The sequence below is a fragment of the Rhinolophus sinicus genome, chromosome 3 (assembly GCF_057876585.1).
Source record: "Rhinolophus sinicus isolate RSI-liver-muscle chromosome 3, RSI-T2T, whole genome shotgun sequence".
In the NCBI taxonomy this organism is placed as follows: domain Eukaryota; kingdom Metazoa; phylum Chordata; class Mammalia; order Chiroptera; family Rhinolophidae; genus Rhinolophus; species Rhinolophus sinicus.
This window is the reverse complement of record NC_142503.1, coordinates 174,347,174-174,370,961: the sequence shown is the minus strand read 5'-3', so window position 1 is coordinate 174,370,961 and position 23,788 is coordinate 174,347,174. Positions and strand designations below refer to the sequence as shown.

The window sequence follows — 23,788 nt, the reverse complement described above, 5'->3', positions numbered from 1 at the left end:
GGAAAGACAAAGTATGACTTCCATGTATGGGTAAATTATAGAGAATGTAAAATTTAAAATGTTAGAATTTAGAAATGAAATTCCAAAAGAGCTTAAAATTCAATAGAATTACCATACAAGAATAAAAGGTTAATTTAACAGACAATGCAAAAGTCCTTAAAAATGCAACTTTGTCAAATCTATTTCCAAAAGAACCACTGTCAGAGAAAAAGCATACTGAATGGATGTGTTCTTTTAGACGCAAACCTTTGATCTGGGGGCAACTCAAAGCCCCAAACATATTTATTATGAATGAGTCCATTATTATAGACACAAAAGTTTAACACATGAAAAACAAAACAAAGCTTAAAATGAGAATAATTATAATGAAGAAAAGTAAGTTGAATACTAAGAAAAGTACTGTAAGGCAGAGAGACTAGAAGAAAAGCCCTGGCCTCTCCAAATGAAACATTCATGGTGAATAGGAATGCCAACCCCCAAACAAGACCATTCGAATTCCAAAAAAATAGCTGAGAAGTTTCCATGTTTTAAGGGGGTTGGAGAGTTTACCCAGTATTAGGAGTCTGCTCCAAAAATAAAAGGTTTAAAAATTATAACTTAGAACAAAATCATAAAAATGAAAACCTTAAAACATTTTTTGTAATCAATACTGAGAATAATTCTCAATGATTTCTAAAGTCCTTATTATGTTCTAGATACAGTGTTAAGCCTTGTGTTTGTATTATTTCATTACATCCTCACAACAATCCATAAGGTCATTTAACAGAAGAGAGTTGGACGTTAAATAGCTTGCTCAAGTAGTGACACTGATTTTGAACACACCACCTGTCTCTGAAAGGTCCTTCTGAAATCAGTACATTAATCATCTTAAATTCTTTATCAAATAAGAGTAGCACTACTTCATCTGCATACCTACGGATTTATACCGTTTTAACACATGAAATATTATAATCCAAACTGACCTGCAATGAGAAAAGTGCAAAACTGAGAGAAAGCTCTCCACTCATTTTTTAGCAAAATGATTATTACAATTATAGGAATAATTGCTATGTCTCTTAAATCTAATAACACTACATTTGGGATTGTATTTTGTATGTTATTTTTTTTCCCACTTCATTTTCTTAGTATTTCATTTTTGCAAATATATTGGTCTGCAATGGAACAGAAATTTAAAAAACCAAAAACTAATCTTCAGCAGAGAGTTAGAGGAGCATTACCCCAGAGCTCCGGTGCAAACACAGCTTGCTCTCTATCACCAGCTCTGTGACAAAAAGACACGCTCAGGTAAATAACAACCCTCAGATAATTGATCTAAAATCCCAGTTTGGCCGTCATTTATATCTTAAATTCATTCATCAATCTGAGCACTTGCTAAACTGGGTTTATACTAGGTAGTTAAATTGTGGGCTCTCAACCTACATATGCATTTCCATATAGAGCCAAGAAAACTGCTCATTAAAAACATAAGATAGTGCTAGTGTGTCCAATCCTTTACCAGACAGGACCTCACTTGTGTAAAGCATGCTTTGGCCTCCTGTACAAGTTCAGTTTTTCTCCTTCCCACGTGCTGAAGAACAGAGCATCTTGATTATTAGTTACTTATAAATGCACTTGAGAGTCGGGAGATTTTTTCCCTTTGCTTTAAAATGATTTACGTATGAAGGTACAGTCACCAGGTCAAATGGCAAGGAAGAGGTTACAAAAGCATCAGGAAAGTTGCTTTGGGGGCAAGGACTGTTGGAGAAAAATAACAGAAAAATCAGTGTCACATAAACCTGTTGATGGTCAGAGATGGCGGGTAGACACCACTGCTACAGCAGTTTCAGACTACTTGATTTTAACTAATTTCTAAATATTAATCTTGCCCTAAGTAATGGCTTTATTGGTCTTTTTTCCTGCTGAGAAATTCTGAAGAAGAAAGTAATGAATGACAAAGCAGCAGCTAGATTAAGAGCATGAATAAAAAGCATATCTTTTCATGTAAATGATAGTGAACTGTAAAATAAATCCGGTTTATTGATCCTTCTATGTATAATAACACTAGTACCTAAGAAAAGCTAGACTTTAGCCAATGTAGGAATCTGGGGAGCTATTTTCTAAGAGTAGAAATTGTGCTTCTCAGCCTCCATAAATGAAGTTTAGTTTTACAAATTTATCATCTCACTAGTTTCACGATACTTTGGTTGGTAATAATAATATAACTTGCCTAGAAGAAAAATGCTTAATTCGTAAGAGATAGAAAACACCAGTTAAACTGTAAAATATCTTGAAACTAACATAAAAATAAAATAAAAATTAAAAAAAATTCTAAAATGTCTTTGTTAAGTTATATACAACTTTCCTTTTTATTCCAATAGCTCCAAGTGCATTGTTCCTGATGTAATAATAAACAGAGATTGTGAATGCTGATTTGTAGCATTTTAAGACCTACAGTTGGAAAAGACCACATGACCATCAATTTAGAAAGCCATAAATGACATGTCGTACTAATTATCTTATATCAATGACCTGGTTAAGTACACCACTCATGTACACATTTCCTGTCAGTGAAAAATAAAATAGCATATGTCTGCATATTGCAAAAATCACCCAAGACAGTTTGAGAAAATATTGAAATTGGAAAAGTCCTAAGCATTTTATAGAAAGAAAAAGTTTTATCAGTTTTGTATTTAAATTAACTATAATTTTTGATAAAAGTCACCTCAATAAATGTTTAAATATACAAACCAACTTAACATCACAGTCCTATTAATGTCAATTCAGTTCTGATGTAGTTATAAGAAAATACGGCTTTTGTCAGAGGAAAGACAGCAGGCTCACAAAGCACTGGGTGGGCACGTAGCCAAAATGAGTTCAGTAGGCTTCATACATACCCAAAAGGATAGCGACAATCTACGGCTACTCAGCTCTAGCTAACTGTTGCCTTGAAGGAATACAGACAAAAACAATAACAGTAATAAAAATAAAAGGTCTGCTAATCTAACAAATTAAGTCTGTGGGCTAGATTTGGTACGAAGGCTACCAGTTTGCTTCCTTTGCCACAATGGACAGAGTAGCTAACAATTGCTGTGCATGAGGAAAACCTAGATTTAAAAAACAATTCTGATTCTAACATACTTCATGAACTTATCCAAGTTACAAATCTGTCTGAGTCTCAGTTTCCTCATCTGTACCTCACTGACTCTTTAAAATGAAGTTAGGTAATGTACATGCTCAAAAAAATTTAGCTCAATGTTGGCATTAGATGCTGAGAAGTACAAATACAAAAAGTAAACAGAAAGGGAGCAGCAACAATTCAAGCCTCCCTTCCAGCTGGCTGGGGGCTTTACTATTTCTCATACTCACAAGGCCTAGTCCCACCTTTCTTCCCACCCACAGGCTATTTTCTTTACCAGCAATGCCTCCTCTTCCCTCAGGTTTCTTCAAGGCCTTCCTCACACCTCATCTATACCTTTCTTTTCTACTTACTTTCTCTCTCCCCTGTCCTTTCTTTCAGGACTGGCAGTGACAGAGGCCTGTTTTACAGCTGAACCCCTGGGCATAATAATGAAATCCTGTTCCCCCAGTGTAGTAGTTTTTCCTCCCTAAATCTTTGAGTACTGTGAACATGTGAACTCTTTATGACAACTTGAAGAACATATCCGCATTTTCATTGAACACTGCTTTCATCTATTTTTCCTCCCCGTTAATTTTTGTTCACGTAATGACAACCAAACAAATTAACCAAAACGTCAAACATATTAACAAAAAATTAGTATCTAAGCCAATCGATTTGAAAACAACTTCGAATATTCAGTCGAATGCACTCCTTCTTTAAAAGGAAATGAGTTAAGAATCTAACTTTTTTTTTAAATAAACATTTTTGTTACTTCATTCTAATTAATACAGGTATCTAAAAAACTACCTTTCTCCAAACACCTATGCTTGATTTTCTCAAAAACAGAAGTTATATTGATTTCAACTGATATTAACAAATAACATTCACTATTTACACTTCTTTATAGCAATCTGGTACCTTCATTCCTTGAACCTTTGCGAATCAAAGTAATGTTATGGTCCCTCTCCCCAGGAAAATGCAGGGCCCCAAATCTTTGTACGCAAATTGTGTACAGAGTGCTCCAGGATCTGCAGTGGATCCACCCACCCTGTACATCTTTTTAAAACACAGTCTTCCTTAATAAGACCTTTAGCTCAGAGATTACTGGGGAAGCACTTCCCTTTACAACCGTCACTACTTCCTAACAGCCCTCCTGACAGCTAACACAAAATCGAGAATTTCTTACCTCTGAGAAATTAACAGCCAAGGGAATGATTCCAGCCACGTAACATCCCACCAACATAGCGAGAGACAGCAGACTAATGGAGATGAAATCATCCATTCTGCCCTCCTTTATTAACCTACCACCACCAGATTACAAATTTTCAGTGTCTTCAAAAGGTGCTTAGGTTCTTAAACGCGTGTGGTGATTCCAAGAGAACAAGTGGACTTTCCAGTTCTTTCGTCCTCCCCACCAGGTATGTTCGAGGCAGCTTTCTCTTGAACGTACCTGGAAATAGCCCCCTTTTGCTGATATTAGCACCAGAGAGAACTTTCAGCAGTCTTAGGTCCTAGCCCCTGGGTTTTCAAGTGCCAGTCACTGGATTCCGGTGGGGTAACAGTTAAAGAAAAAGCAATGGGGGAAGTACGCGAAAGAGCGATTTCTTCAATCGTCGGAATGAGGATGGCACAGTGGGCCCACTCCCTCCACAGACAACGTCTCAGGTGGCAGCAGGAAAAGGAGGAAACACCCAAGCAAACTTGTTCGTTCTCCCGGAGCCCCTAGCTCCCTGGGGCACCCTGCTGGTGATCCCCACAGGCTGGGACCAGCCCACCAGTCCCGGTAAACTCTCCTCCGAGTCTAGAATGAGGAAACGAGTCCTACAAGTCTCTAACGATGGGTCTTAGGGATTCAGCAGCGAAGCCGATACAAAGCTGTCTCTGCCCTATGTCCGGTGCTGCCCATATTACTCCACTCTGGTGGGCTTTGACCCGCAGCCACAGATACTACAGCGGCCATGGCCGCCAAGTGGCACCCCTTCACTATCTGCACATCCGGATTTCCTCACCGCCCCCTCCTTTAGAAGGATACTTCCGGGTTACAACCGCCCTTTGGCCCTGGATTCCTATACTGCCGCCATTTTTGAGTAGGGCGAATGAAAGATGACTTGTGTCACTGTCTACATCGGTTATCATGTTAGCCGTATATCTAATAACGAGAGTATGGAAGACAGAGTCTTGAAAAAAAAATATTTTTCTTCAGGTTCCGAAGAATTCCCTGTGTATCTCATCGCCCTTACTCAAGATGGCTGAAACAGAGTCGGTCTCTGCCCGAGCCACCGGAAATACGTGCGCTTCTATGGTCCAAAGGGCTCTTTCGCGGTGCCCTGCTGACGACTTCCGGCGGCTATTCTCGCGGGGATTGGCTGTTGGCGGCGTTGTGCTAAGCTCGTGTGCGGCGGCAGTGTCGGTGGCGGCTTTAGCGAAAGAGTTTGGCGCGATGGTAAGAAAGGCCTCAGCGGCTCCCTGAGTCCCCAGCCTCCGGGTAACTCCAGCCCCGTACATCTTTTTACACCTCATACAGCCTGAGCGTGCTGCTTCTCCCCGGGCCCTCAGCGTGTGGATCGACCCTTCCCCTTCCCGCCGTAGAGACGCTGGGCCTGGCACTAGGCCCCAGAGCCCGGGTCCGCCCTGCGGTTGCGCGCCCTCCTGCTGGCTCGGGCGAGGCGTGTGGTGCTCGGGATGCGCTTTCTTCCGATTGCTCCTTGGTAAAGGCAGGCATGGGGATGCTGCTCTCTCCCCCCAAACGTTCTAGACTGCTATAGGAACAATGGCCGAGGAATGCCTGACAAACCTGCTCCCAAAGATGACAGTTTCAATGTATTGCACCCAGCGTGTGGGCCTGGTCATCTTTGCTTTGTAGTGGGCTTTCTCAACTATCCCTCCCCTCCCCCGAGTTTTTCTGTGCCCTTCCCTTTAAGTATATAGATACATAACTTTTTTTCTCTTTTCCAAGATTCCTAGATGCCTGGTTTGGCATTAGTCTCAGCCCCTAATCTTGTTCTTACCCTTATTTATATTCTCCTGGGATTGGAGGCTGGAAAAAAAAAAAAAGGCTCAGCTGAGGGTAGGGTCACGTTTCCTTAGACTCTGACCAGAGTGGTAGTGTAATGGGTGGGTGGTGTGTTTTTTTTAATCCACAAAAAGGAGATGCTTATACGGGGATTATGAGGAATCATGGTTACTTCCACACTTCAACTTTCATTTCTTGGTTGCTGCAGTAACTGTTAAGTTATGCAGCTATTATTGTTAAGAAGGCACCTTTTCAGGTTGAAATTTTCTGAATTGAGATAATTCTGTGTTTAACCTAAAACAGTCTCCCAAAGAGGAGTAGGAATTAGAAAATTGGGTTTCCAGTTCCTGTTTTGTCAAAACTCGCATTGTGACCTTGAGCAAGTCATTTTACCTCTTCTTTCTCTACCTTTTATGTCATGATTTGGTATTGTAAAAATGCTTAGTAATCTGAGAAAGTGGCAGCAGTTAATAACAACTACCCACTCTTGTTGGAAATATGTCAGTGATAATTCCTTATCTGTTCAAATAGAATTAAAAAATTAGAATTTGTATTTAAGGCAAACAAGTATTGATTCAGAAGTCTTAAATACTTTTGCTTTACTAGAGATACAAGCTTCAATTTCTTTCAAAGCTAATGAGCAAATTGTATGTATCGTATTATTTTTGCTTCAGTAGAATGACTATTCTTAGGGTTCATGTTTGTGACACTTTAAAAAAATTAACAAAGCCAGATTATTCATTAGCGTGAATCACAGCTGCTTGGTAATCATAGAGAACAGGGATTTTTATTAAGGTAATTCTGTGTAACTTTTTTTTCCTGACTAGGTTTTACAATCTTATTTTCCTGTTGTGGCAAATATGAATATATATACAGAGGGTGCCAAAAAAATGTATACACATTTTAAGAAAGGAAAATATTAAAATTGTAATACAGTGAATGACACTAGTACTCATTTGATTAGTGCCATCTTTAGAGAGAACATCATACCACACATTGCTACGGTAATTCAACTTGAAAAGTAGTACACAGGTAACATCTCTTACAATGTGTACTTTTTTTTTTTTGGCACCCCCAGTATGTGTGTGTGTGTATGCCTAAGTGTACTTATATTTTGTATGTGTGTATGTTCTTTTTAATTATTTTTTTAAATATATATTTTGTACTGGCCATTCCCCTTGGAAAAAGGACCACAAGGAAGTCAAGGACCAAATCTGTCTGGAAAAAGGAAAAGACTGATAAGACAAATATATTTGGATTTTTAATAAAACCAAAGGGTTCTGAAAATAGCTCCAATAAGAAGAAAGTGACCGAAACTGGTTTGGGAGGTATTATGATCTAAACTGGTAACAGGAAAGCACTGCCACTTAAAAATAATAACCATTTTGACTACAGATTTGTAAATTTAGTCAGTTTTTCTTTGTCATTTTTGATCCTTGTCGTAGGGCAATAAGTATTGAAAATACTGAAAGTTGCCATGAAGGATTTTTATATCATACTATGAATTTCTCAAATAAGAGTTAGAAACTTACGTTGAGGTCATGTTTTTCCCCTATAGTCTCACACCATTTTGCTGGTACAGCCTACCAAGAGGCCAGAAGGAAGAACTTATGCTGACTACGAATCTGTGAATGAATGCATGGAAGGTGAGTTTAAACACTAATCGAGGGTTAGAAATCGGAGTGTTTTTTTTTTCCCTAACATTCAGTTTATCTCATTTAGGAACTGGGTTTGTTTTTTCTTCCAGATTTCTTGGATTGTTCATCTGAGCAGGGGAAGTAGATATTCAAGAATGTTGTTAGAAAATAAAAATTAGCTCAGAGAATAAAGGAAATGGAACCAAATCAGTATAATTTGTTGTGCTTTGATAAGCAGACACCACCCTGAAGGGAACTATTAGCTCTTAATGTTTCTTTACTCAGTGAACTATTAGATGAGAGCACATAGATTGGATTGTCACAAATTGCATTCATCTTTACATTTAGTCATTTCACCAAGTAAACCAGTTGTGTATGCCCTGCACTGTTTCTAGCAAATTGTCCATTCTTTATTCATCTTCCTATAAAGATGCGGTAGTCACTGTTTTTGCTGCTGGGCATGACTCTGAATTTGTTGCTATCCAAAGCTAACTGGATTAGACTTAAAATCTGTTCATTTAAAGCCACCAATGGAAAGACGTGAAAAAAAGCTACTCATTAGAGACAGCTTCTGGGTAGGTGGCACCATGTCTTCCTAGTTGCCATCCATCTCTGCTCTGATTTTTAAAGAAGAGAAAACTTCATTTCTAGAGCAGTTTTAGGTTTACAGAAAAATTGAACAGAGTTCCTGTATGTTTCCTCTTTCCACGCTCTATACAGCAACCCGTATCTCTAACACCTTGCATTGGTGGGGTACCGTGGTTTACAGTGGATGAATCAGTGCCTCCATAGGTTTGCCTCTTCCAGAATGTCATATGGTTGGGATTAAACAAGTAGCTTTTTCAGACTGACTTTTTTCATTTAACAGTATGCATTTAAAGTTCTTCCAAATCTTTTTGTGGTTTAATAGCTTTTTTCTTCTTAAATTTGAAATGGTTATTTATATACCTGAAACTAATGTTGAATGTCAACTGTAACTGGAAAAAATGTAATTAAAAAAGAAGAAATGGTTTATTTTCCATTTTTAAAAAAGTTAAAAGGGAATTACTGAATCAATTCTCACATGGTGGTTGCCAAGTGGTAATTTTTTCATTTTTCTCTCATAGTAGTGAATATTCCTCTGGAAAGCAGAGCTTTCCCTACTTGCCCCACACCTTTCTTAAATTAATAGATTTTATTTTTTGAGTAGTAAAGTCCATAGTTTACATTAGTGTTCGCTCTTTGCTTTGAACATTCTGTGGGTTTTGATGTATGTGTAATGACACATTTCTACCATTTACTGCCCTAAAAATCCCATTCTTCACCTTTTCTTCCTTCCCATCCCCCCAAACCTCTGCTGATCTTTTTAATGTCTGCATAGTTCCACCTTTTCCAGAATGTCGTTTGGTTGAGATTATACACTATGTAGCTTTTTCAGATTGGCTCTTTGACCTAGTACTATGCTTTTTAGTTTCCTCCAGTGCTTTTCGTGGCCTGATAGCTCATTTCTTTTTATCACTGAGTAATATTCCATTGTATGAATGTACTACAGTTTGGTTTGCCATTCACTTATTGAAGGACATCTTAGTTGCTTTCAAGTTTTGGCAATTATGAATAAAGCTGCTATAAACAATTCATGTGCAGGTTTTTATGTGGGTTATGTTTTCAACTCTTTGGGGTGAATAGCGAGGAGTGTGATTGTTGGATGATATGGTAAGGCTATGTTTAGCTTTGTAGAAAACTGACAAACTGTCTTCAGATGGGCTGTACCATTTTGCATTCCTATCAGCAATGAATGAGAGTTCCTATTGCTCCACGTCCTTGGCAGCATTTGGTGTTGTGAGTATTTTGGATTTTTGCTATTCTAATAGATGTATAGTGATGTTTCATTGTTTTAATTTGCAGTTTCCTAATTGCATGATGGTGAGCATCTTTTTATAACTCTTACTTGCCATCTGTATATCTTCTTTGATGAGGTGTGTGTTCACATCTTTTGCCCATTTTTTAATTGAGTTGTGTTTTAGGAGTTTTGTGTATTTTGGATAACAGTCCGTTATCAGATATCTGTATTGCAAAGATTTTCTTTCATTCAGTGGCTTGTCTTTTCATTTTCTTGATAGTGTCCTTGAAGCACAAAAGGTTTAAATTTTGATGAACTCCAACTTACATATTTTTTCTTCTGCTATCTGTAGTTTTGGTGTCATATCTAAGAAGCCATTGCCTTATCCTAAGTCACGCTTGTATTTTCTTCCAAGGTTTTATAGTTTTGGCTCTTACATTTAGGTCTCTGAGCCACTTTGAGTGAATATTTATAAATGCTGTGAGGTATGGGTCCAACTTCATTCTTTTGTTTGTGGATATACAGTTGTCCTAGTACCTTTTGTTGAAAAGACTATTCTTTTCTCCGTTGTCTTGGTGTCCTTGTCAAAAAGCAGTTGACCATAAATGTGAGGATTTATGCGTATTTGTGAACTCTCGTTTCTATTCCTTTGATCTGTATGCCTGTGATTATGTGTAAGCATTACCACACTATTTTGATTACTGTAGTTAGTAGTAAGTTTTGGAATCCAGGAGTTTGAGTCTTCCAACTTTGTTCAAGATTGTTTTGGCTACCCTACGTCCTTTTTATTTCCATATCAAATTTAGAGTTAGCTTGTCAAGTTCTGCAAAAATAGATTGAATTTTGATAGAGGTTGCATTGAATCTATGCATCATTTGGGGGAATATTACCATCTTAATATGAAGTCTCCCAATCCATGAATATGAGATATCGTTCCATTTATTAAAACCTTCACTTTCAATGACATTGTGTAGTTTTCAGTGTATAGCTTATGCTTTTATTAATTTCTAAGAGTGTATTCCTTTTTGATGCTATTATACATGGAGCTGTTTTCTTTCATTTTCAGATTGTTTATTGTTAGGGTATAAAAATACAATTGATTTTTGTATATTGATGTTATATCCTGAAATCTTGCTGCACTCATTTATTAGTTCTAAGTTTGTGTGTGTGGTTTGTTTGTTTGTTTGTTTGCATGGTATCAAAATGGAAAAGCATCTGTTTGTCATCCATCATTCCCAAGTGTGGTATTTTTCTTTACTCTGAGGCCTTAGGAATGTCTAGTTTTTGAAAACCTAAGTCCCACAATGTTATCACTTGTTTGAAGCATCATATGACAAGTCTTTAAAGTCCTTTTAGATCCAGTGGCTCGAAGTAATCATTTTATTATTAAGGCACAAAATACAAACATTTTGGTGAATTTATAAAATTTTTATGAAATTGCTAATAGTAACAATTAAAAGTGATCAACTTACTGTCCTTTTCCCAGCCCAGCGTTATGAAAATAAGTTTTATGATATCAACATACAACACTATTTATAGCTAAAGTGTAAACAATTTTAAGATCTTGGTTTTCCCTCCTAGGCGTTTGTAAAATGTATGAAGAACATCTGAAGAGAATGAATCCCAACAGCCCCTCTATCACGTATGATATCAGCCAGTTGTTTGATTTTATTGATGATCTGGCAGACCTCAGCTGCCTTGTGTAAGTATTAACCACTATGGCTCTTAAGTTGTATTTTTCTATTGTTTACTCATCTGTTTGAGGTGATTTATGGTTTGGGGAGTTCACTCTGTGCCTGACACTGATCTTTGCATTTTGACTACTAAGTATTAATGTATTTCATCTACATATGGCTCATAAAATCAGTTGGCAACATAAAGCTAAAGGCATAGGAAAATCTTAAGAACTTTGCTAATTGATGCATTTAGTATGAAGAGAGCGTGCGAACTAAGACTTTCAGTCCCGGTTCTCTGTTCCTTAAACTAATCTTTTTCTTGTTTTTTTCTTTTCCCTTATAGTCTTTGTCCCTAAAACAATTGGCTTTGGATTAAAACTAAGATTATTCTGCTTTCTTGACATTATTTTAAAAATGTAAATATATGTAGGACTGAAATGGAATTTAAATCCTACCCGGTGTTAACCATGTATATTTTGGTCTGTTAGTGAGATTTTTTTGTTTTCTATTCTCACAAATTTGTCAAATTAAAGGTTTTTTTCCATGCCAGACACTATTCTAGAAGTAAATATGTTTTTCAGTGGTGAAAAACATATCGGCCCTAATTATTTTAATATGAAAAGCTCAGAAAACTATAAGAAGCCAACAAAGCTGCAGATGTTATGCTAATGGGAAAAGATAAATTGTACTCAGACATTTTGGAAGAATTTAGCTAGAAGGGAGAGCAGAGAAATGGGGTTATAGCTAGAGGAATAGCTTTTTTTTTTTAAATCTTTTTTAAGTTGGGAGGAATAATGTTAAGTTTGCAGGCTGATGGTATGTGTGAACTAGTAGAGAGGGATAAATTGATGGCTTCAGATAGGATCTTGAACAGTTCATTGATGGAAAAGTAGGGAGGGCAGGCAGATGTGGTGGAATCTTGGGAATGTTTTCTGGTTGTTTTAGTTATCTCTGGAAAATAGAAGGCGAGGGCACTATTTGGAGTTCAGGGGGAGGGAGGAGGTGTTGGAGGTTTGTAAAAAGAGGTAAGAAACAATCTGGGAGATTGAAGGGGTTAGGGAAATGTGTGATTTATGACATACCTGATGATGAATTTAAAATGAAATTAGTCATTGTGATGGTGGTTTTTTCCTAGTCATTCTTAACCTGATGGTTTCGGGTAGAGAATTAGCAAATATGTTAAAAGTTGAGGGTGTTTGCAAGGGAGTATTGTGCAAGGAACTGAATGATCATGAAATGTAAGTGGGGATTGCAGTGGGGGGGAGACAGGAATTTAATTCTAGGTCCCAGTGGCGTCAAAGGATTGTTGAAGTTGGGGTATTGGGAAGTAGTAGTAATCAGAGAATGACATGCCTGAAATTGGGAGATTGAAGTTGCTGGTAATGACACGGTCTAGGGATCTGGCCAAGTAAGGGCAGGAGACAAGATCCTTGGAGGAGAGGAGTTCAAGGAACTGAGAGGCCCATGTGGAGAGAATCATGTACTGGAAGTGAAATCACCGATAACGTATATATTTACTTTCTAGAATTTAATCTGAGAACAGGGAGAGCTTTGTTTTTATTCACTGCTGTATCCCCAGTGCCTGGAAAAGTACATGGAACATAGTTAATATTGAGTAAATACTACTTGTATAAATGTATGTCACACATGTATGATTTGAGGCATAGCTTTTTAAAATTAGGGGTAATTTTCCCTTGTTTACATTACAGAGCTATATTCTTGAATTGGTGTAATGGTTAAACAAAAGTGAAAGAATCTGACTTCTGTCGTGCTAAATTTTGCAACGTCTGACAGTTCATATTCATATCCTCACTTCATTGTTTAAGTGAACTACTGGCCTATGAAAAATTAATAGCTGTTATTCTGATTTTATAAAAATCAAGACATCAGGTATCTAATCCGGATGGTTTGGATGTGGCACACTCATTCTCAACAGATGGGGAGCTACTTGAGAGCCAAGAATCGTGTTTTACTCACCTTGAGAGACTATGGTTAAGAGCTAGCTGGAGTTTCAGAATTAGACATAGCTGAGACTGATTCCTGGCTCTGTCATTTGGTGGCTGCTGTGGGCAAGTTAGTTTAATGTTGCTAATTCTCAGTTTGCTCATTTGGAAAAATTAGATAACTTTACCTCAGAGGCTACCTGTGCGGATCCAGTGTTTGCTTAGCACAGTAGTATTGCCTAGATAGTGGGAACTCCTTTTTTAACTAGATTGACAAAAGTCAAGGCAGAGTTTTATTTTTAATTACAATGAGTAGATTGGTTCTTTAAAATTTGCCACGAATAGAATTATAAATTTCAAATGCCACAAGTGAGTTAAATTGTACTGTTAACTAATAAAGGGGTATTATGTTGAGTTTTTTTGACAGTGAAAATTACAAAGTAAAACAGTTTTAAGAGACAAGTATGGCAATAACAGCAGAACATAACTTTTCTAACTTTGTGCCATTAAAAGTAAACCAGAAACTACATCTAGTATGCTAAAATGATTTCTAACATTTGAATTATTACTCTGAAAAACTGAATTGTAGCTTAATATTTCCGTCTCTAACGTTGAAACTTCTTTGGCCTCTGAAAACTTTCAGAATCAAATTTAGGATTTAGAACCATTTTGTCCATGTGATTTTGTTCTGTCCCTTTTGTTATTTGAATATTCAGGAGAAATAAGGTCTTGTTTCCAAAGAGGCTACCTATTGCCATGGCACTGCCCCCTGCCCCTCTCAATCAGCATTGTGCCTTGGACTGTTACTCCTCAGAACAGGAATTAAGTCCAGTTTGGTTTGTAAATTGCTGTGTACTTGTTGCTTCTATTAAGTTTACATGGCAATGACATAGGACTGTAACCAGCATAGGAAGAAATGGAATAAATAAGATTATACTTTGTGATATGATTAAACCCCAGACGAAGCAACAATGCATTAATAGTAAAATTTAGGCACAGAGGATTTGTAGTTCATACATTTGAAGTGTAAGTACAAATTCTTTGCAGTTCTCTGATCTGTGGGTTTTTTTTTAAAATAAGCTTTTATTAAGATTAAGATAATAGCCTTTTGAATATGTAGGCTTTCCTTGTTTGCTTAAGAGACAAAAGGGACATTTTCATCCTTAGTTATTGTAACCAGGAGGTACTCCCAATCAGAAAGACCACCTGGTAGCAGTGAAGACACTGGCTGATTTCACTGCTCAGTCCCCCAGCTTTTGTTCTTGTATAAACCTGCATTCATTGACCATAACGCAAGGTTAAAAGATTCATCTGTGCTAACAGCTTGGGATTTTGTAAATGTACCTAACATTTACTTGTCTCATTTTCAAGTGCCACTTAACAGCCATCAATGTACAACTTTCCAAAAAGAAAGCATTATTACTGTTTCTTGAGTTGGAAAATAGCATGCAAGTTGATGGATTCCTAAATGTTCATGACCAAACTGATCTTGCTGGGAATGGTCTAAATAAGGCTGTCCCACCCAGATGCTATACTTCTGAAAAATTCTGTTCCTTTTTTAGTGTTAGGAAAAGTCCAGCGTTAATATAAATATTGTAGTCTATTCTGCCATACCTTGAAGTAGACCAGATTAGCATTTATTCATTAGGAAGCATGAAAAAGGATAGTCAAAGAAACTTGTTTTTCTTTTTAGAATATTTCTCATTGTAACAAAAGGACATTAGTGAAAAGCCAAATATTTCTTTTTATTTTCTACTTTTTATAAAAATAGAAAGCTTGTGTGTTCTTAATGAACCAGATTCTGACCTTACTATTCGGGAAGGATATGATAATGGTATAAAGCATACCTACTTTGGAGTTTGTTTCTCTTGCCAGAAACTGGAGCATATAGGTCTCTAGCAGCTCAGTAGTTAACTGTGAAGACTCTGATCAGAAATGTTTTTAAGTTTCTACTTCTGGCCCAAAGTCCCATAGCTAATAAGTTGCTGTACTTCTTTGAGCCTTGGTTTCCCCCTTTATTAAAAAAAAGGGATAATTTTATCTACTCTCACAGGGTTGTAAACAAGATTGAGTTCATTCCGATAAGCACTTAAAGCTATACCTAGCAGTTGATAACTTATTAATAGGTATTTATGTAATTTTCTGCTGAGAAGGTAAAATAAACTGATGGTTAAAGTAAAGCAATAATTGATAAATTAGATCTTTTGTTTTCCTAGGGTATCACTAAGGTATTTTTCTTAGGCAAACCGCATCTGTGCCTCTCTTGGATGCCATGCAGTGTTTCCACCAGATGGTGCACATGGCTTTGAAACACTGTCATGTGCTTTGTATTTGTGCAGCCTCTAGTTACTTACTGCCTTTTTATGCTATTAGTTTTTTACTCCAAAAATGAATTTATTGCCTAACCAGCTATATTTCAGTTGTAGATCAACTGGAATGTCCCTGTTTTTTGAGTCCTGTAAAGATGGCTTGAGTGATTGGCTATTAGGGGACACCTTGGACTCCCAAAACCCTACAGTCCTGTTACAGTTTCATTGCTAATGCTAGTCCTTGCATGCCTGGCCCTTCTTTTCTGATAAGAACCATTTTGGAGCTTGTTATATCTTCTAATAACTCTCCTTTGGCCTCTAGCATGATTCATTTTAAAAAGCAAATCCTAAAATATAGCTTAAACTATTTCCTTCTGTTAATAGTTTTCAAGGAATAAATCTTTATGACAGTAACATTTTTAAAGGTTTTTAGTTCATTCAAAATAAATTTAGCAAATCTGAGGTTGGTACTAGTGTTTGATTTTTGTTTTTTAATCACTAGAGGAACCATAAAAATAGTAACTATGTAGGAAAAAGAATATGCAGTTTCTGGTCATAATTCTTAACACGTTGCGTATGGATCATGAGAATCTTCACAAGGGATTTAAACCCCGCCGTACGCAACGTGTTAAGAAGTAGGTGTATAACACATTGGGACTTAAGATCTATAGGCCTCGGTTTCCTTTTCTGCTATAAGATCGTACAAGGTGATGTAAAGTTATATTGCTCAAAATTGAAGTTATGTAATCAGCTCTTTTATATTTTCATTAAGGTCATGTATGAACATGTGCATATCTGTGCCATTATTGGGCAGTTATAACTTAAGAGTTTTAAAAACGTGACAGTAATTGACCATTGTAACTTTGCTTATTACCTTTCTGTTCCTCAGTTACCGAGCTGATACCCAGACATACCAGCCTTATAACAAAGACTGGATTAAAGAGAAGATCTACGTGCTCCTTCGTCGGCAGGCCCAACAGGCTGGGAAATAGTTGTGTTGGATGCATTAAGGGGCTGGGGGTGGGTTTGGAACACAGGTGTGTACAGCGTGCTGTAGTGGAAGTTCTGTATTATACTAATCCTGTTTCCATTTTGGTACACTCTAGCCCAGAGTAGGTGTGTTAGATGAAATGTGAGGATCTGGTTCAATCTGAAACCCCCACCAACCCTCCCCCCCTTTTTTTTCTTTTTTTTTTTTACTTAAACATTTTTATGATTATTTAGATGGAAATTGTTCTTTGTCAGGTAATGTTGGTTCCAGTCCTTCAAAAACTGTTCATGCCTGCTTTATAACATTCACTGTTCTAACAGCCCTTCTTCAAGTTGGAGTGGGGGTGGTGACACAGTTTAGTTATGTCATCAAGTTAAAGTCTTGGTGAAAAACAAATAAATGTTCTTTAGTTATATTTTCCCCCTGTGTGAATTTTTTTTTTTTTTTTTTGGTCTCTGAACATTGAATTTTCTTGCAAAGCATTATCAGGTTCAAAAGCAATAGGCTGCTACACAGAATTTGAATTTTGCTGTGGTTTATGTGACGCTAACAAGCTTTTACCTCATTCCTAGCCTTGTATGTGAATCTCATTTGTAGCTCCAAGGTACCTACTGTTGAATGCAAACATTATGAAAAACTTTCTGGTACATAGATTGTAGTAGCAGCCAAGTTCATTCCTTAGCTTTGGTCGTATACTCTGTGGGAACTTGTGCCCTTCGTGTAGCCTTCAGCTGAATGCTGATTACCATTCTGGTCTGGAAAGCTGTAAGGGTGAGGGAAAGACCACAGAAAAGTACAAGGTAATCTTGCTTTTAATGTAGGGTTTGGTCACATTGTGACGTGAACCTAACACTGTATTGTACCTCTAGTCTTCAAATATGTGGGCATTTCCTGGTTGGTTCTGCTATTATCACTGAGAGCCAGGAATGTCTGTGTGCCACTATAAGAGTGGCAGTTTTTTTGGAGGCTTCATGATGCCTTTTATTCCCCTTGTCCTCACTCCTACTTCCACATTATGGCCTTAGTTAATATTTTTCTTCTTTTATATAGAACCAAATTCTGAGTTATTATTTATATGTGTTCACTTTTTCTATAATTATTTTATGAATGAAACGCCATCACTGTATCAAAGGACTATTAAAATTAGGGTGCCTTAAAAAATTATGTAGGGCGGCCGGTTAGCTCAGTTGGTAGAGTGTGGTGCTCTTAACAACAGGATTGCTGGTTCGATCCCTACATGGGCCACTGTGAGCTGCGCCCTCTACAACTAGATTGAAACAACTACTTGACTTGGAGCTGATGGGTCCTGGAAAAACACACTTAAAATTTAAAATTATGTATAGCTGTAGTTAATATTTTATGTGTATCAGCCAAATTTTAAAGCTAAAATGTTTTTACAGAAAAATAGATCCAAAAGTAAGTTAGATTGTTCCACTTTTCATTTGTCCTGTCCTTTTGATATAGTTTTATTTCTCTAACAGATACAATCTTGGCTTCATATTTTTTGAAAAATACTCTAGAGCACATCTGGAGGGAATGGGATCCCGTGATTCTTAGATGCAATAGTTTCTGGTATTGGACTTACAGAGGAAAATAGAATTTTCTAAGGAATGAGAAAACATCTGGGTCCTACATGTTGGGTGATGACAGCAAAGAGGAGGGGAGTGGTATTTTGAATCATATTTTAGAAGGCTTAAGGAAGACTAGGACTGGAATAAATATGAAGAGATTCACGCTTAACTGCAGTATTACACAGAAAAGGAGAAGTAGCCTTTTCCTTGTTAAGTTGAAGTCTGTGATGAAACTTCTTAGTGGTTTGGCCAAGCTACAGCCACTGTTTCCACATTGTTAGATAGTTGGAGTATTGATTGTGTGGCCCTTACCCAACCACAAGTAAAGGAGATTTGATTTCTCCTTATAAAGTGATATTCTTTACACTGCTATGTAAAGGTAAAACCTACCAGACAAATAGCAAAATTCCTGATTCTCTAATCCACCTTATTTTATATACCTGAGAATTACTAAAATATTTCTTGACAGTGCTGTTTCCTTTTAACATTTTGATCTAAGAGGTCCCAGGAGTATAAAAGGGAAATTTTAACTATCTCACTTCACTTGCAGTTCTTTGGCTGAAAATATTTCTAGCAACTCACTAAATGCCTTGGGCAAAGGATGAGCAGACAATTTTACTGTCCTAAAAGCAAAACAGACTTTGGGTTGGAGGAGAAAGGATGGGGCAGAGTTAGTATGGCATCAGCTTCTTATCACTATGGCCCCTCCTTTATCAAATTGTTTTTTACTAATTTTTGGAAGATTCAAATGAAAATCAGGATTAATATATTAATATGAACTGTTTAAGCAATATTGCCTCGTAATACATTGCATCATTTTTCCTTAGGAACAGCTAGAGGGTTAACCCAAGGTCAAATTTGTCCATAGAGCACATTTGTCCATAACCCTAACCCCATAAAGGATTTGTTAATCCTTTATGCACAGATATTTAAGAAATGTGCGATAGCACATCTAGCTGGCTTCATGAGGGAGGAAACATTTGAGCTGGGCCTTGAAGAATGGCTAAACTTTGAAAATAGGACAAGAGTAATATGGAGGTGTGGTAGTAAAGCACTGGGGGTGTTTGAAGAACAGCAAGTAAGTCATCATGGCTGGAATCAAGTGAATATTTAGGAGGTTGGTGGCATAAAAGCCAGGAAAGCTAATTAATTTTATAGGCTGTGGATAGTCTTAAAAATTTTTTGAGGCATAACCTGTCAAATTTTTGCATTAAGATTAAAGTCAATGTTCTGTGTAGACTAGATTGGAAAATGAGAATATAATGTCCAAGAAGCCAAGTCAGAATTTTTCAATGAGACAGGTAAAATCAGGAATTATAAAAAGGCTTTGGATTTGGAATTTAGGAAGTCTTCTCAGTAGTATAATATGAAGATGAAAACCAAATTTTCAGGTAAAGAGTAAAGGAAATGTGATATGTATAGGCAGGGAAGTCAAAGTTCATTGGAAACTAGGAAAGAGAAGAGTGGTAATATGGAACAGTAAATTGGAAGGACAGGTTTTTTTAATAAAGGCGATTTGATCATATGTGTAAGTAGTAGAAGGATCTAAGGTAAAAAATATAATTAAATAACTGATAGTGAAAAATTGCAGTGCCAGTTGAAGACGATACATGTTTAGGTGTACTAATGGAATAATGCAGCTCAGAAGAGAAATTGAGATGGAAAGTTGAGAGTTTGTGTTAGAGCAGGGGTGTCCAAACTGCGGCCTGCGGGCCAACTGCGGCCTGCAATCCATTTTTTATTGGCCCGCAGAAAATTCCAAAAATATATTTAGTTTACTTAAATAAACCAGGTGAGGCAATACGTACTTCACCTCGAGTGAGTGGCCTGGCTGTTTGTGTATTTTACCGCATATGGCCCTTGGTGAAAAATGTTGAAAAAAGTTTGGACACCCCTGTGTTAGAGGGTCTCAATCCATTAAATGGGTAAAATAAGCCACCATCTTTGAAAAAGTGAGGAGTAGATTTATGAAGGACCTTGAAGATGGTGAGAAACGTTTGGAACAAATGTGGGGAGTATGGGGAGGTTAGCACATTTTTAGTGGAACTAATCACTCTGACTTTCACCAGAAGCACTCAACCAATGAGAAAAAGCAATATTGAGGGTTTTATTCAATAAAAAAAATAGTAAAATAACCATTTATGGTGGCCAGCTCTGTACCACATAGCTACTTTACCTGAATGCCTTATCTCTCATCTTCATTCCTGCATATCAGTTATTATTTTATAACTATAGAAATAAGACTTTAAAGCAGTTACCTAAGGTCAAGAAGTAAAATCCAGGTTTCTCTGGCTCCAAAGATCACATTCTTTTGCCACAGTAATGGATTTCAAATACTGGTCTACCAATTGGTATTGAGATGGCTACACCACAATCACTTTGGAAGCCTTTTAAAAATCAGGTTCCCAGACCCTTCTTCTGGATTAGGGGGTCAGCAAGCAATTTGTAAAGGGTTCAGTAGTAAATATTTTAGACGTGGGCCATAGTGGTCTCTTGCACATTCTTCTTCATATTTTTTATTACCCTTCAAAGATGTAAAACCATTCTTAGCCTGCTAGCCATATAGAAATAGACTGTAGGCTGGATTTGGACTGTGGGCTGTGGTTTGCTAACCCTGCACTAGAGAATCTGATTCAGTCCATCAGGTTCAGGACCTGGGAAAAGGAGAATTTTTAAAAGCTCCCCAGGACTTCTAGACATAATAGAGAAAGGACCAGACTGAACAACTGAAAAACTGGACAAAGTTAGTGAAGGGACTTCTTCATACATTGGACAACAGGTAACAGAACTATGAACCCAGAGAAAAGGCAAATAGAACAGGTGAGCCTTACACTCCCCCCAGGATTCAGCCTGGAGATATTTTTCTGGAAGGCAGAATAGCAAGGAAAGGGAATTCAAATAGAGCCCAACTGCCTTGCAGAATTGAGGAAACAGTTTGAGGGAGACTGAGGCAGCTGGGAGTTGCAGGGCAAAGTTCTGGAAAGGAGGGAGCTACCAGAAAATTAACAATAGAAATCTGCATGTGGATTCCCTCACATTGCTGAGTACCAGGCTGGGCATAGAATGACTGGAGAGTCAGAGAAGAACAACTCCCAAAGCCCACAGCATGGAGAGACATTGAAATTTGGACTAGCTAGAGAGTCATGGGTAATCACCCAGGGCATTCATTGAAGACCCCAGAGGTGTTAACATTTTTAGTGATAAGACTGAACTGTCCCTCAAGTGAAGGCTACTTAAACCTACCCTAGCAAAGTTTTATAAACAGGTCTTGAAGGGCTATACTGATTAAGACATAATTGTGTGCCAAAATAAAGCCCAACACTCATTAAAGATTAATGATAACCAAATGCTGAAGAGAGTCACATTCACAGTTGTACTGCCTTCAAATTACTGGAGATGAGAAACAGCAGGAAAACAACTATCAGAGACTAAAATCAGTCAGTAGAAACTAACCCAGAAATAACAGATGATAGAAGTAGAAGGCAAGGACATTAAAACAGCTATTACCAATATTAGAAATTAAAGGAAAACAAATAGAGAATAGAAGATATTTTTTAAATGGAATTTCTAGAGATGAAAAATACAATATCTGAAATGAAAAATTTACCAGATGGGATTAACAGATTAGACACTACAGAAGAAAGGTGCAGTGAACTTTAGAATAGAGCAATAGAAACTTAAAAACTGAAACAAAGAAAAGATTGAAAAATAATGGAGAGTTTCTGTGACCTGTAGGATAATAGCAAGTTGTCTAACATTTTATAATGGAGAATCAGGAAAAAGGATGATGTGGAGAGAACAAAAAGAAGTTGAAGACATAATGCCCCAAATTTTCAAATTTGATGAAAACTGTAAACTCAGGTCCACAAAACTAAACTAACCCGAAGGATGATAAAACACATATCATAATTAAACTGATAAAAACTAGTGATAAAAGAGAAAATCTTAGCAGCCAGATAAACACATTACATACAGAAGAACAAACGAGAATGACAGCAGACTTATCCAGAGCTATACAAAAATGGAATGACATATTTTAAATGCTGAGAGAAAAACTACCAACCTAAAATTCTATATCCACTGAACACTATTCAAAAATAAAGGCAAAATAAAAGATTCTGCAGATAAACAATCTGAGATAATTGGTTGCTAGCATACTTGTACTACAAGAATTGTTGAAGTTCCTCAAGCAAAAGGAAAATAAAACATGGAAACTTGGATCTAAACAAGTAATGTGAGAAGCAGTGGAAATGGTAAATACATGAGCAAATACAAAAGACTTTTCTCATTTAAAAAAATTTTAAGAGATAATTTACTGTTTAAAGTTAAAATACTGTGGTTTATAACATCTAGATTTAAATGTATGACAATAATGCAAAGGATGGGAAAAAATGGAAATACACAATTGAAAAGTTTTTAACATAGATGAAATGTTCTATCATTTGAAGACAGACTGAAAAGTTAAAGATACCTATTTGTAAACCTGAGAGCAATTGCTTAAAAAACAACAACAGAAAAACCCCCTCAATCCAAAAGAAGGCAGGATAATGTGGAAGCCTGGGGTGGGAGGGGTTACCATGGTGATGCTATCTCCCCCCCCCCCCACCTACAGGCATTTGTGGCGTATCCTCTTCTAGGACTCCCACAACAAAGAATAGTTGGGCAAATAAATAACAAATAACAAGATGGTAGATTTAGGCCCTGTCAAATTGATAATTACACTAAATGTAAATGGCCTAAACCAATTAGAATGGGATTGTCAGACTGGATTAATAAAGCAAGACACAACTATATGCTAAACCCACCTTAAGTATAAAAACAGGTTAAAAGTAAAAGGATGGGGAAAAAACATGCAAACAGCAAGCATTAATCATAAGAAGCTGAAGTGGCTATCAAAGTAGACTTCATAATGAGGAATGTTACCAGGGACAAAAAGGGACATTTTAATCATAAAAGGGTAAATTTGCCAAGAGACATAAATGTATATGCACCCAATGACAGAACTTCAAAATACATAAAGGCTCTTCAGGAGATTCTGATGTGTATCAAACCACTATTTCTCATTCTGAATGTCGTACACCTGGGTTTTTGTTAAAGTGCAGATTTAAGTTTGAAGTGGACCCTCACATTCTGTATTTTGAACAAAGTTCCATACTTGGAGTAGTAGAATATCCAATACCATACTGCTTCCCACATTTAATAATACCAGGAAAGCACCTGGCATTGTTAGATGTGCAGTAAATAGTGAGTGAATCTGCAAGGTAACATTACAAGGTACATAACTGACTACCAAAATGAACAAAGAATGATGTCAGGCCATGTGGATCTCACCATCTAGTAGAAGGTACAGAAGAGCATCACTTTAGTGCAAGGAGCGACATGAAAGTATCATGGGAGGGAATGCTGGGGTGGGGAGTGTTAGGGCCGCAAGGAACCATAGGTAACAGGCATGATACACAAGGCTAACGAAGCTCCAGGCTAAGCAAAAAGGCCGGAGTAATGGGCTAAGGGGTAAGGAGGGGGCGGAGAGACAAATCATGAGGCCTCTTAGTGGTCCTGTGTCAATTGACCTGGCACACTCCTTTTTGGTAATTATGTGCTTAACTGGATGTTCAATTTGAGTCATATTGTGAAGAGCTTGGTTTAAAAGCCTCTTCTGTGCCAGAGGTAATTTTCTTCATACTTTTCAAAAGACTAGGGAGAAGGCTAATGAGGACAGATTACATCACTTA

The 23,788-nt window shown here is 37.1% G+C and overlaps 2 protein-coding genes across 2 annotated transcripts in view; one reads left to right on the top strand and one right to left on the bottom strand.

Moving 5' to 3' along the window:
- SLC39A9 (solute carrier family 39 member 9) overlaps window positions 1-5,096 on the bottom strand; it is a 41,938-nt gene extending 36,842 nt beyond the window's left edge. The window contains exon 1 of the mRNA XM_019733460.3: window positions 4,284-5,096. Coding sequence (XP_019589019.2) covers window positions 4,284-4,379 — 96 coding nt within the window. The 5' untranslated portion in view covers window positions 4,380-5,096. The remainder of the gene's footprint in view (window positions 1-4,283) is intronic.
- Window positions 5,097-5,381: 285 nt separating this feature from the next.
- On the top strand, window positions 5,382-16,905 carry ERH (ERH mRNA splicing and mitosis factor). The gene is made up of 4 exons (XM_019733703.3): window positions 5,382-5,540; window positions 7,669-7,756; window positions 11,148-11,268; window positions 16,384-16,905. The coding sequence occupies exons 1-4, from the start codon at window positions 5,397-5,399 to the stop codon at window positions 16,484-16,486; spliced, it is 456 nt and encodes a 151-aa protein (XP_019589262.3). The 5' UTR covers window positions 5,382-5,396; the 3' UTR covers window positions 16,487-16,905.
- Window positions 16,906-23,788: the final 6,883 nt, after the last annotated feature.

Coding starts and splice junctions, on each gene's coding strand:
- ERH (XM_019733703.3), top strand. CDS start 5,397: ATGGTCCAAAGGGCTCTTTCGCGGTGCCCTGCTGACGACTTCCGGCGG. Junction 5,541..7,668: donor CGAAAGAGTTTGGCGCGATG/GTAAGAAAGGCC, acceptor TTTCCCCTATAG/TCTCACACCATTTTGCTGGT. Junction 11,269..16,383: donor GCAGACCTCAGCTGCCTTGT/GTAAGTATTAAC, acceptor TCTGTTCCTCAG/TTACCGAGCTGATACCCAGA.